At 36.2% G+C, this 15326-nt stretch overlaps 1 protein-coding gene and 1 pseudogene across 1 annotated transcript; both read right to left on the minus strand.

Annotated features, from left to right (window-relative positions):
- Positions 1 to 8786: 8786 nt before the first annotated feature.
- On the minus strand, positions 8787 to 9704 carry LOC149260251 (mitochondrial carnitine/acylcarnitine carrier-like protein pseudogene; annotated as a pseudogene).
- Positions 9705 to 14244: 4540 nt separating this feature from the next.
- LOC149260252 (putative pentatricopeptide repeat-containing protein At1g68930) lies at positions 14245 to 14931 on the minus strand. The gene is made up of 2 exons (XM_089457501.1): positions 14468 to 14931; positions 14245 to 14377 (listed from the first exon to the last, which is right to left on the minus strand). Exons 1-2 carry the CDS (start codon positions 14929 to 14931, stop codon positions 14245 to 14247), a joined length of 597 nt encoding a protein of 198 aa, XP_089313627.1.
- Positions 14932 to 15326: the final 395 nt, after the last annotated feature.

A 15326-nucleotide genomic window follows, 5' to 3' on the forward strand; every position in this document is an offset into this window, starting at 1 on the left:
TTTTTGCTCAAAATATGTGTCAATGTAAATATGGGAGAAATATGTGTCAATGTCTATGAAAAATGGTTAAATTTACTTGTGAATCAATAAGAACAAATCGCTGTTACCGGGCAGGGTGAGTAATAATGCCACTCACTTCAATTTGAGGCATGGTGTTTATTATTTATTTTTAAATTAATTTGAGATATTTATTAGCATTTGCACCTTATGTTGTAAAGGATACGCCGTAAGGTATAGAGTGGTGAAGAATAGATGTATAGAGTGGGGAAGAATAGCATAGAGTGGGGAATAATAGGGACATGTTCAAATGAAGATGGATACCTTTGATCCCGATTCCTGTCAATATAACAAAATGCATGCCTACCGATCGTCGGGTATTACAAAGTCAAACAATGAGGTTTTACCTCATACCGTGAATTTCTGGACATTGTTGAAAGCAAGGGTGGATGATAATGAGTTACAATTGCAATAGTTAGTTATGTGTATTCTGGAAATGGATATTTTGTAAATAATAATTGTTTGTGAAAGAATAGCGACATGTGAATGGACATTGTTGAAAGAAAGGGTGGATGATAATGAGTTATAGTTGAAAGTATTAGTTATGTGTATTTTGAATATGGATATTTTGTAAATAATAGTAGTGTGTGGAAAAATAGCAACATGTGAATGGACATTGTTGAAAGCTAGGGTGGATGATAATGAGTTATACCTGAAATGATTAGTTATGTGTATTCGAATATGGCTATTTGGTAAATAATAGTAATGTCATGTAGAGGTTATCCATTATCCATGTAGTTGTTTTTGTTTATGTGAACATGTTTTTGTACATTATTTTAAAGGTGTTTTTTTTTTTTTTTTTTGCCCGACAAGATTTAATTTTTCCATATCCTACCTATTTATGGTGTTATTAGAAAATACTATTATATTGTAATGGAAGAGGTGAAAGAAACGATACGACATTGTGAACAACATCATGGTCGTCGTTCCATATTTGAAAATGCATGAAAATTTGTTGGAGCCATCATGATTAAAATGTTATAGAATGTTTAAGGTTTAGGGGTTTAAAATGTTACAAAACACTTGCTAAATTGTAATAAAATGCTTAGGGTTTAGGGTTTATAACAATCTAGTAAATTATTTAAATAAACACTTCAAAAAAAAGTTACAAACGCTTGTTAAAATGTTATAAAATACTTAGGGTTAAAATGACGCAAGCATAAAAGTTCAATGCAGTACTGCAAGCCTCCTGGTCTGGTTGAACTCATTCTGTCAATTTGTGATTCTTATATAACATATAGTCTTTAAGGAAGCAACCAAGAAAACTTTAGTACAGTCCCATAAGCCTCCTGCTTTAGTTGACATTCCATTCATTTACATTCCAAGGAAAATTGTAAAGTTATAACTAAAATTGTAAGTTGTTTTGGATGGCCTAAGACTTGACATATCAAATCAGCAAAGGTAATTACTAAAATTCAGGTTATAAAGTCCCAAAGCCGTTGGCATTGCTCCACTATGAAAATTATTGATCTTAGTGAAACCGCATATTTATGATACAAAGTAAGTGTAGATACAATATGATCTTTGGATGATAAGCCTTCACCTAAAGGCTAAAGTGTCAACACATCCTTAGCCTCAGATACCTCTAAATAGAATGGACACAATAAGCTTTAGAACATGACATTCACTAAACTCATACTTTGAAACCAATTTCAAAGTATTCTCAGTTATTAACTTGCATATCTACAAGCATACAATGCAACAGGGTAAGTATAAATAGGGCAGGCCACAACAGAAAAGGTTTGAAGCTGATGTAGCTTCTCCTGGTTACAGAGCCTCTCTTCACTTTGTCCGTTGTATGATAAGTACATCTAGAAAAGCTAGAAGTTGAATAGTTCTGCTGGCACATCCTGGCACCCCAAGATGATGCTTGACCCGCATCTCTAACATTAGCTATCTGCTTTAAATTGTATAGCTGGTCTTCCCATCTTGATCTCCATTCTTCTTTTGCAAGTTCCTTTCAGAGGACAAGTAAAATAGTCAAAACAAAATAGCAAGCATTGTATGTGTCAGCCACACATTTATCATGCTAAAGCAACCCCTGGTTAGCACATTATACGAGTCATGGATCACAACACAATACCAAATGACACCCACATCATGACATGCATAAAAAAGAGGTGAATGAAGTTTTCCAGTCATTGTTTATAATACAAACCTAACATAAGATAGTTCCAGATTTTGAGATCCAAAGATACACAAATTCAACATCAAACTAAGCCTCACCAAACAAATATTTCAAATGCAATCCAGCATACCATTACATTTCCTCGAAGAGCTATTTAATCCTAATCCACATCCGAAACCATTAACAACTCACAACCAGTGCAACATAAATGTCTGCCAAATCATGGAAATACATGTAAACAAAGAAAACTACTATGCTAGGCATACTAAGCAACCTGGAGTGCTTTGATTTTTGTTCACCTTAAAACTGTTATCAGTGTGACGAAGTGTATTCAAAACAATAGAATGAACATGTTTGGACAATACAAATTGTGTCTATTTCCATACAGATCAAACTCTATGAAATTGACACAAGCAGTCACAAATGCTTAGCTAAACAGAATGCAGTCTTCACCAATTAAAAACCAATGTAGCTATAGACCCCAAAATTGGCTCCCCTGAAATAGAGATTTCCACTAAATATCATTATGAAGGGCTGCAGGCCCACAAAAAAACCATCTACAGCACTAATATGATTTCACTTACTGACAATCCAAGCCTGATATAATTACAAACTAAGAATTTGTTATCATATTAAAACCTATCACACATGTGAGATCTATAGTTCCTTGAATTCAAATGATCAAGCACGCTCACCATCTTCAGTTTACAAGGGCCTCTTCCTATATGTCGGATGATAAGGAAAAACAAGTCAATATTAAAATTGTTGTTTCTTCATGGAATAAATTTCCCAATTGGAAAATGTCGATCAACTCTAGGAAAATCAATCTATTTTTCACCCACTGCCATATGGAATCAATAATCAAATCCCCCATCTTTTCAACCTTCTCTATGAAATTAGATGCATCTTGAAAAATATAGCTAATATTTGCATCATCAACATTATACATCCCAATTTTTTTATACTAAAAAAGGTCTCGATATTGTGCTTCTGATTGACTAAATTGATTAGCACAAAAGCATAGAACATGAGTGACATCCAAAAACTGTAATGTAGTTATAGACCTTGAAGCCAAAGATCCACCAATAAAAAATATTCTGTAACATGTGATGGCCGCTCTGAGCCGACAGCCTAAGAGAGCAAAGCCATCTTTTCCAAAATGTGTTCACTATCAAGCTTTGAAATCTTGTTCAAATATTTCAATTTAACTGTCAGGGATATACTGTGACATGAATCACTATTTCCTTTTGGATATTTTCCATGATAGTTGTCCTGGAAAAATGGTGACATTTCTAAGTTATCCTTATAAGGTGATTTTGAGAATGGATACTGAGAAAGTCCTGTAAACCTATACCACTAGTATATGCAAGATCTTGTGGTTTTGTGGTTTCCCCATTTTCAAGCATTCTTTACCTACAACATTTAACTGGAAAGAAAATAATTGAAATGATGAGTGCAAGTGACCTAATTTAGTGGCCCTGGAATCTTCTTTCTCGTCATCCCCTGGAAGATATTTTCTTAGAAATTTATTTATCAAAACATCCAATTTATGGTGAAGTTCGAATATGAATGGTTGCAACTTCATCATTTCTCTTGATCCTCCACGAAAGCTAGCTTGAACTCATGCACAAATTTGTTTTGGTCAATATCTCCATAGATAAATTGATCCATTGATCCAATTGTTGTTTCTAAAATGTAACAACCAAGCTTTTCCCCTGATATCTCATGTAACAAATTTGAAGCAATTTCTGGACTATTTAGAAAAAGTTCGACTAGTCTTGGATGCTGTGAAATATCAAACGATATTTTTCCAGTGGAAGGATGTCCTGGAACCCCTGATTAAATTGCCACAATATGAAAATCACTATCATGTGTATTTTTGTCTTCAATGGTAAGGAAAATTCCTTCAAAAGTAGTCTCAGTCACATTATAGAATTCATCCACACGAACCTTATCATATCATGCCTTTAAAGCATTGATCCATCTCTAGTCTGAAATACAATTGATATTCCAAGGACAAAAATTCCAAAGCATTTACCATAGAATATTAACTTTGGTTCCTTGTGTTCCAAACTTTTATTTGAATTTATTTAAGGATTTTTCCTTTCTTGAATCATGGAGTCTCTCTCCATGTCCTTTTGGATGCCCATTCACGATAATATCAATTGACTCATCTTGAGGTGAACCAAACTCACCACAGGAGATAGCCTGAAGATTTGTTGCATTTGATCCATTAATTACTGTCTCTTGGGTAGAATGAAGGTATTTTCCAGTAATTTCATGTTAACTGCTGCCTAATAGCCCCGTACATTTTCTTTAAAGTAAAAGAAAAAATGAAGTCCCGTCAATGACAAAAATTCGACAACAGTGTTTTGTAACATAGTGTGGCATGCTGTTAGACGATGCTTAACAATATCAATTCCAATCAGTGTCCCAGACCTCCTCAAAATTTCAGCGAGCATACAGATTTCAACACTTGTGCCATCAAATCTAGGAAGTGCCCTATCTGTGATTTCATTAGGTCCCATGAATAACCTGACAAAATTGTGACAGTGTGTCCCTCAAAGAGGTATTCCAAATCATTTCCCAACATCAACATTGTTGATTGCATCAAATCCTTCTAGGTAACAATATTTTGATGCATTGATCACTCCAACAGGGCCTTGAACATGGTGGAGTCCAGAAAAAAAGCTTAGAATTCCGAAGCAACACACCTATGCCTTACGGCATATGTAGAAACCAATGATGCATAATTGATCAAATTCACAAATGGTGTTTCCAATAATTGTAAAACTGCAATTGAGCCATCGACTCTCCGAAGGGGTATCTTAGGAAAAACAATGGAACTCTATAGTATTGCATATATCTCAATGTCTAAACAATTAGGTTCTCACGGATAACTAAAGAATTTGTCCTCACATGTGGGAAAGAATGTGCGTAGGAGATCAATTTCCTCCTCTTTAAATTTGAAAATTGCAACGAGACGTATATGCTCTTCTAATCCAACAAAGACAGTGTACTCCCCACCTAGGCGCACTCCATTGGGGTGGGCTTTGAATATCTAGTTGAAAGCCTGACAAATCTCTAGTTGTCTTCCAACATATATAAAAATCAGCTTTCTGAGGTGACTTGATTCTAGTATGATTTCAACAATTGTTTTGTTGATAAGTGACTGAAGGCGTGGGATGCATGACTTAATTACAGTTTCAAGATGCTTCCATTTCAAGTCATTTTGAAAAACAACCTTGTTGATAGTGTGTAACATGTTGCAATTGATTATATCCCATAGTTCGACAATATTTCCAACTGGAGCAAGATGTAGAGTGTTTTTTATTCTTCTGCCATAAGCTCTTTGGAAAGATGTCTCATGGTGGAAAAGAGAACCCATTTACCCAATTCTTCACCATCCTCTTCACTGGTAATCTTTGTTATGTCAAATAATTCTTCCAAAATCTCACAGATATTTCCAACACTTTTGTCATGTTTTAGATCAATTGCACCTTGGTCTATTCTTTTTTCACTCATATATTTTCTTCTTATACTCAACTTGATTGTAGGAAATGGTGTTCATGCATCCGTAGAGACACTTTGTAGAGAATCAGACACAAGCCCTGCATGATTGTTTTTCAAAGCAATGCTAACATGTTCATTTTGCCGACTAATTTCTTTTTTCCATAACTTACTCATTAGATGGAATGGATTAGAACATTAATAAAGTCTTTTTAGAGATTATCCTTCTCACTCATCTACAAAGAGAGAAAGTGTGTGGAAAATCTCCTATCTAAGGATGGACATTGTGGATTATTGCGTATGATTAATTACTCTGCTTTTGATAATGAAACATTTCAAAGATCAGAAGTATAAAAATCTAAAGGATCTTCGTAGACAATTTCTATAAACAACTGTTTGATATTGTTGATACTTAAAAATATTATTTTCTCTTTTTGTGAAGAAAACTTTTAGATATTTTAAATAGGATCAACCAAGGTAAGATATATTAGGAAGATCGATTAAGATGGAAAGGTAGATCTTTTGAATTTATATATTATTTATATGTAATGATGAAATAAGATATAATTTTAAGGGGCATAATAAAGGGATCAAAGATGTATGGGGATGACATAAAAAAATATTGAATATGTAACTAATTTTTGATAATGAAAATATGTGGGTTTTTTCTTATTGGAAAAAAAAAAGATGCACTCAGCAGCTCTAAAACCTATGAATCAGCAATGTAGTTCACAAATCAACCCTATAAATTCAATAAACAACACATTGCACTAATGGGGTGTTGGATTCTAGGTGTGGTTTCAGCAAAACAGATTTATCAGTAGTCATATAGGCCACATTTATCTCTCGGCTTGTGTTCTTGTGGAGACTACTGGTAATATTGAGTGAAGAGGATTAAGAATCACTGGAAAGAAAAAAATTGAAATGATGAGTGCATGTGACCTAATTTAGTGGCCCTAGAATCTTCTTTCTTGTCATCCCCTGGAAGATATTTTCTTAGAAATGTATTTATCAAAACATCCAATTTATGGTGAAGTTTGAATATGAATGGTTGCAACTTCATCATTTCTCTTAATCCTCCACGAAAGCTGGCTTGAACTCATGCACAAATTTGTTTTGGTCAATATCTCCAGAGATAAATTGATCCATTGATCCAATTGTTGTTTCTGAAATGTAACAACCAAGCTTTTCCCATGATATCTCATGTAACACATCTGAAGCAATTTTTGGACTATTTAGAAAAAGCTCGACTAGTCTTGGATGTTGTGAAATATCAAACGATATTTTTCCAGTGGAAGGATGTCTTGGAACCCCTGATTAAATTGCCACAATATGAAAATCACTATCATGTGTATTTCTGTCTTCAATGGTAAGGAAAATTCCTTCAAAAGTAGTCTCAGTCGCATTGTAGAGTGCATCCACACGAACCTTATCATGTCATGCCTTTAAAGCCTTGATCCATCTCCAGTCTGAAATACAATTGATATTCCAAGGACAAAAATTCCAAAGCATTTACCATAGAATATTAACTTTGGTTCCTTGTGTTCCACTTTTATTTGAATTTATTTAAAGATTTTTCCTTTTTCACCCTCCTAGATAGTAAATTGGATTTTTTTTTAATTAGATAATAATGGTTGAGAATTGGATTTTTTTCAATTAAATAAATAAATGTATATATATTCTTGTTAGACAACTAGTTTTTTTTCCATATTGAATTTAATTTGAATTTGACCTGAAACTCACTTTGACTTCATAATTATGAAATACTTCATAATTATGAAATAAAACAAAGTGTCTCGTTCAAACCCAAACTCCTACCTACCTATAAAATAAAGCATAATGTCTTCTCCATCTAGCATGCACTATCGTGGGAGTCCAATGGTCATCACAGTTACTTAATTTACTTAATTTTGTAAAGGTCTTATTTTCAAGTAGTTGAATATGAAAATTTAAGGTAGCACTATGTTTTAAAGTTTTGATAATTAAACAAAATTGTAATATCATTAAATTTCTTCATAAATATATGAGATATATGACTTCGGAATAATTGGTGAAATTTTGAACAAATATTAAAAATAAGAAAATGAAGTTGTTTATATAAACCATTTAGACTATCCAATTTTATCTATTTTTTATATAGTTTTATTAAAAATAAATAAAAAAACATCACACACTTTTCACAACCCAACTTCAATTAAAGAAGTGAGCCTCTAAGTGTATCCTATATTCATGAATATTTTATTTTTGTTATTTTATTTTATTTTATTCAATTAAAGAAGTGAGCCTCTAAGTGTATCCTATATTCATGAATATCTTATTTTTGTTATTTTATTTTATTTTATTTTTATTTTTTTAATAAAAAGAAATTATTGCATTACAATTTTGACATCCCAGTATTAGAGTACATAACTTGTAAAGAAATGATGGTGTATGCATTTGCATTTTCCATTAAATTGTCCAATTACAAGCTATAATATCTAGCCACACGGTAAAGTGATCTATTCTAACTTGTAGCCACACAGGAAAGTGAACTATTCTAACTTGTAGCTACGTGGGAAAGTGAACTATTCTAACTTGTAAAGAAGAAATGATGTCGCATGTGTTTGCATTTTCCATTAAATTGTCCAATTACAAGCTACTATATCTAACCACCTGGGAAAATGAACTTGCAAATATATAATAGATTATACTAATTCAAAGAGAAAAGCGAGCGATCTTATGGATACATACTTGATTAACCAGATGCACTTCACTCTCAGAATTCCTCGCTTTTGAGAAGAAGGCCCCTCATGCTTTTTATTTTCGATTCAATCGTGTATAAACCGAATAGAGGTACAACTGTAAATTGTTCAGAGGCACCAAAGAGAACATTGAACGTCTAGCTATTATGCCTGATGAGAGAGGAAGATGGAAACCCGTTAGAAATTTACGCAGCAGAATAAAATCAAAGACGACAGAGCTCACCCAAACCAAGAATGGAGAATAAAAAATGAGCCCTAAACAACTTTCAAATAAAGAACATGCCATTTTCCAATTTGCTTTGTTTCTTTTGAACTCCTGTAACTAGACGCAAGTTGATTTGAAGTTCCCATCATCCCAAGCTCGACCTGGTAATCTCATAAGCAAGGAAGCAGGCGACATTGGCAGGAACACTTCTGGCCATGGCTTTGACCAAGCCTTTTAGACAAGCCTTTAAGCCCTTCTAAAGCAACAAGTTTCTTGATGACATTAATTGTACCAACATACTTTGGATGGTGAAATTCATCAATCTGAATGACACTCTTCAACTCTTCAAAGCATCAGTTGGATATACAAGTGTCCAGCTAGAAGCGCCAGAAATCCCACCAGAAACAAGCAGGGTACCCATGCCCAATTGAGATGCATCATGTCGTCATGCCATGAACGGCTTTAGAGCCTTATACACGCCATATGCAATGCCATTTACAGATACATCCCTTAATAAAGTAGGATAAAGCCCTTAAACAATTCTCTGGCTCCTTCGGATCTTAAGACATGCTTAGCTACATCAACTAGGCCATTGTGTTTAATAGAAGCTGTCACTCTTGTTACCCCTAAAGTTGCAACTGAAGCAGTAGCCAAAGCACTCTGAGCTTGCAATCTACATCTGATAAGCTTAGTTGGGTAAGTCAAGAAAGATAAGCAATCCCTGCCCCTTCTCCACACACCACCTGCTGCCCTACAGTGGCAAACCAGGCTCAACCCTAAATAGGGCTTCCATCTGACCTCTTGCACTAAACACAACTGCATTGCAAGCTGCGACAGTGGACAAAGGGGCTCCCATTCCTTTGTACATCCCTGTGAGGCCTTCTTTGGCAATGGTCTGCTTGACAACATCCATTGCACCGACATAGCGAAGATGCTGGCCAGGAAGAAGCAATGGTTGACTCTGGGGCTTCACCTCAATTGTGTCAAAGGGATGCCCAGATATCAGTTGTGTTGTTCCCCCAACAGTGCTAGAAATTAGATCCTTTGCTACAACGATTACCATAATTGGAAGTGACTAATCCTAAAACCTAATATCTACAACACACGGCTTTACTTTATGTGGAACTCTATCTGACATTTAATATCGATAAAATCCAGCCTTTTATTTAGTTTTCAATAAACGGAAGTATTCTAAATGCAGAAAGCTTCCTTAAAATGGGTGTTCAAGGTCACTCAAATTGTACATAGAACCTTAAAATGGGTGTTCAAGTCCACTCAAATTGTACAAAGAAGGTGGATGAATTGCTCACCTGATCAACATGCCTTGTCCAACAGTAAAAACAACTTAATGTAACCTAGCGGAAAACCTACAAGCGTAACCCTGCATGAGATGGACCAAGATTCAATAACTTGGAAGCAGCAGAACTTGGAAGTCAGTTGTTGCTTGGGGCGCTCATCCTCGATAGCATTTGCGGCAGATAAAGTTGAGCTTAGAAGGAGTTGAGTACCCACCTGTACAAATATCAAATCCATTAAAAACCCATATTAAGCTTAGAGGAATTAGAGGTTAGCAAATCGGAAAGGGCATTGAATTATGCCAGAGGACAACTTTCTCACCTGTGGTGGCTTGGAAACACAAGGCTTGACCTGCCATAACAGGCAAAATATTAGTTACCGTAAGTAGGCACAATGGCCCTCTGTACATGTATAGAAATGGAAAGAAAAACCATTAGAAAGAACAAAAAAATATATATATACTTGCTCCTTAGTATTATTTTCGAATGCAGATAAGACAATACTTCTTTGGACATTTGGAACAATAGACCACTCTGCCTTTGTCATTTCTTTTACAGTGATGGAAATTCGTATTCACAGTGTTCTGTGATGTTGCCTTCATTTTATTCCCCTATGCTGGAATATTGTGATGTTGCCTTCATTTTATTCTCCTATGCTGGAATATACTATCCACCCCCATCTGCATTTTTCTGACAAAATTCTTGGTATTCTTAACCTTGAAAACATCAGGAGTTGGGGTAATATTTAACCCCTCATTGCTTAAATTCAGTGGCGCAGGTCATTTAGGCTCTGTGTTCGAAACCGATGCACTGTACTCCAAAAAGCCATTGGTTGCTTCCTTATTGTGATCCTCGTCAATTAACATCATCTTCGTTACCCGCATTCATTAATTTCAAAACCCCAAATTCTGCCCCAATTTCTTCCTGCTCCTCTTTGACCTTGCGTTTCCGCCCTCTCTTCTTCACACCACCATCAATGCCCTCATGTAACACAGTCCGGGGCTTCCTGCCCCGCTTCTTACCCTGGCCTCTGGTGCTCGCAGTGGCCTTGGACTCTTGTTGCTACTGCATTTGATGTTTCTCGCATTCCGACATTGGTACATTAGTGGGTTTAAGCACTGCAATTCGACAGGCCACGGCGCGGGGCTTCCTGCCCCACTTTCTGCCTTGGCATCTGGAGCTCCCAGTGGCCTTGGGTTGCTGCTGCAACAATTTTCTCGCAATCCCCAGTCCTCGGCATGCCCCGCTTCCTACCCTGGCCTCTGATGCTCGCAGTGGCCTTGGACTGTTGTTGTTGCTGAAATTGATGTCTCTGGCATTCTGACATTGGTGGTTTGAAGCTCTGCAACACCACAGCCCTGGGCCTGCTCCCATTGACCTTAGGCCGCTAGCGCCACATTGCTCTGAGCTCCTTTCGCTGCAATTCTCTCCTTGTGAGCATTCTAGTGTCGTCATTGTTCATCGCCATAACCTCCATGAAGAATTCAAACGGACTCTACCTGGAACTCCTGCGTAAAAAGCGCACAGATGTGGAGCGGAGAGCATTGTTCATTGCCATAAACTCCACTAAGAATTCAAATGGACTCTACCTGTAACTCCTCCGTAAAAAGCGCACAGATGTCGAGCGGAGTTTTTTTAAGGGTATTTTAATGTTTTAAAACATTTTTTATTAAATTAGACGGCTGATTTTTGTTCAATCGTCTAACAAAAGATCTAACGGCTACGATTAGGACAGAAGGGCATTTGGGGGAGTTCATTTCAGATGGAAACGCCTTACAACGTATATATATATATAATAAGTTTTTATTTAATATAATAATAAAAATTTTATAAAATAAAAAATATTAAACATAAATTTTAAGAATGATTTATCAACTCCTTCACACTATGTCCCTCGGTTTTGTGCAAATGACTGATAATTCAAATATATTTGCATCCACATTCAAATATATTCAGTATTATATATTTTGTATTATGCTTACATATTTTATTTTATTTTTGTTTTTTTAGAGTAAATTTATTTATATTTTATCTATTTTACAAATCAGAAAATTATAGTTTTATGATATAAATTTACAAAAAAGACATTAAATTCATTTTAGGATTAAAACATACAATTTAAATAAAAGCCCATCACTGTCTCATGAAAAAAATCATATCGCCAAATTACAAAGGGAAAAAGAAAAACAAAATGTTTCTGTGTCCATCTTCTATCTATCAAAACATCAATTACCTACCAATATGGAAAGGTCAAACACACAATTCACGTTTTTACTCAGACAGACCCTGACATCTTGTAGATGAGTGTTGGTGTGGGCCTCTTAAGCACGAAAAGACTGTCCCACAAAGTGAAAGTTCCACCAAATGTATTGTAATGATGTACTCAACGACAATGAACATCTCATATTTTTGGGTTTCTTGTGAACTAATGTAATTGATGATGTTCAATGAAACCAGCCACTCAAATCAATAGAAATTACAAGTATATCAAGGTAAAATCGTTTATTAATCTCACCTATCGGGCTCCATAGACAACTTGTAGTTGGCCTTTCAGAGGGATGACATGGATTTACCATGGTGTACTATTAGTCTGGTAAAGGTGCCCTCTAAGCAACAGAGTACTGCAATGATGTAATATTAATCTCCAACTCAGTTTGTGGAGGTTATCTCTGGAGCTAATCTAGTTATCGACAGCAACTCATCTTTTTGGATCCCATCAACTAATATAATTGATGAGATCTAATGAAGCCAACACCTCATCAATAGAAATTACAAATTTGCCTGGGAGGGTCACAGGCAAAATTGATTACTAATCTCGCCTATCGATTTCTATATACAACTTGTACATGGCCTCTGCGGCCTCTCATAGGTGTTAGCGAAATGGTGCACGGGTTGGATTAATCCATGGTGTATTGCTAAATGCTTGTAAATGATTAAGAGAGGTTAAAGGTACTCAGGGGTTGATATTTCACATTTGCATAAACAAGCCCATACTCTGAAAGAATACTCAATATTTATTACAAGTACACTACAATGAAGTCGTACCAATTTTAGAGATTTTAATTCATATTGATTCATTTACATCAATTATTAAAGATAAATCTCATCTTGGTTGCAACTTTTCATTCTTCTCCAAGGGCTTCACTCTGAAGTTACAAAAGGAAAAAGTATTTAGATTCTTCTGAATAGCGCATCATTTATAATGCCATGTAATAGGAGTTAGAAAAGGGAAAAAAATGCTTAGATTCTAGAGAATAGCACATCACTTAAAGTACATACATGGTAAACATTTCCTAGCCTTTTGATTACTGCTTGTTATTTTGAATGCCCTTTAGTTCAAAAAGATATCATCCATGCTAAAAATGGTGGCCATCTTTTGCACGCAATGAACGATTTCATCTGTAGTGCAAATAAGGGAGCTCTCTTCCTTATTAGATCCCCAACATCCTGTCCCGAAGTGTTGTTAGTTAAAACCCAGATATGCTTAAATCTCGCTGCAAAAAGAATTTGTTGATTCAACTCCTCGAGGATTGAATTTGAAGACTTCAATAACCTCCAACTATCATTTCGCTCTTCATAGATCAATCATGAATATTTCCCCTCCATTAGAAAAGCTGCATTTGAATTTTACTCCAATTGGTAGGAGATATTGGTTTGATTTTCACTTTTTGGACCGTGAGTATTATTATTGATTTTTGGAGTTAACAGGTTAACTTCTTCCCAATGGCAAAGCCTTTTCCATAAAAAGGAATACCCTGCCCTTTAAACTTCATCTCTGATTCTCCACGGCATGCTAGACAAATCATGCTGCAATGATCTGCTTAAAATTATTTTGTGACCATGGATTAGTTCCAGCTTTTTATGTTATAGCGGGTGCAACCCATTTCGTGCAAGGAAAGCATGCACCTGCTTGTTGACTTCAATCCAACTGCATCCAGCCGTTGGTTTAATCCCCCTATCTTTCATGGTTTTTCTCAGCTTTTCAATACCATCCCACCGGCCCACTGAAGCATAGATATTTGAGAGCACAACATAAGTTGCTGCATTTTTCCAATCCAACTCAAAAAGGTGTTTTGCAGCGTATTCTCCTAACTCCGTATTGTTATGTATGATACAGGCACCAAGCAAACACCCCCAGATTGTAGCATCAGGGGTTATTGGCATTTTGCTTATCAAGTCTTTAACCTCTTCCAGGTGCCCAGCACGGCCAACAAGGTCAGCCATGCAGCCATAGCCATGCAGCCATAGTGTTCTATCACAGGTGTGATCTGGTAACATTGACTCATAGAATTAAAGTACTTTCGGCCCTCATCCACTAGGCCTGCATGACAGCATGCCGACAACACATTGACGAAGGTAACACTGTCCGGTTTCATACCAGATTGTTGCATTTCTTGAAATAGTTTCAGGGCCTCCTTGCCACATCCATGCATTGCATATCCTGCAATCATTGAATTCCATGAACCACATCTTTTCCATGTATTTTTTGAAAACTTCATTTTCCTTGTCTATGCTTCCACATTTTGCATACATGTCCAGAAGCGCGTTACACAGAAATACATTGCACTGAAAACCACTTCTAATTATTTCTTCACGGATTTCCATGCCCTGTTCCAGAGCTGTCAAATTAGCGCATGCTAGGAGAACACTGACAAAGGTTTTCGAATCTGGCTGCACTGCTGCTTGTTGCATCTGTCGAAAAATATCCAGAGCTTCCATGTTGTGCCCATTCTGTGCATAACCTACAATAATGGCAGTCCAGGATGCAGCATTTCGTTGAGCCATTTTGTCAAACACTTTGCGTGCAATGTCTATTCTCTCACATTTTCCATACATGTCTACAAGGGCAGTTCCCACAAAGACATTAGATTCAAACCCACTTCTGATTACTTCTCCATGTATCTCTATACCCTGCTGCATAGTTCCCAAGTTCGCACACACTGGGAGAAAACTGGAAAAAGTTTTTGCGTCCCGCTCAACGCCTGCCAGATGCATTTGCCTATGTTAAACACACATGGGAAACATAGAATAGGAAAGATAAATCATTCAATACTTTTTTTTATTAACAGGAGATGTACATTTATAATACAATGTTGTGACTCTTGGGTTTCAGATCCCAAGGTCTCTTGGACTGCTTTGTCCATTCGACTTCCACACTAACCCACTTAGGATTAGGTGTCCAACATTCCCCCCCTTAATCCGAAGGGTTATGTATGAGTCCAAGAAGAGAGCTGTAATACAAAATGTGCAAAAGTGCATGGCAGCACTAGGCTGAATGTGCTCTCTGAAATGTTGGTATAAAGGGCGGTGGTTTAAGGATGACCACCAACACTGGAACACTTAGTGCAATTCCCGGAACTCTTCCAAAACTGGCAAGAAACTGAAGTTTT

This window comes from Pinus tabuliformis, chromosome 6 (assembly GCF_031772625.1).
Source record: "Pinus tabuliformis cultivar Carrire ecotype Pingquan chromosome 6, CPIR1, whole genome shotgun sequence".
NCBI lineage: Eukaryota > Viridiplantae > Streptophyta > Pinopsida > Pinales > Pinaceae > Pinus > Pinus tabuliformis.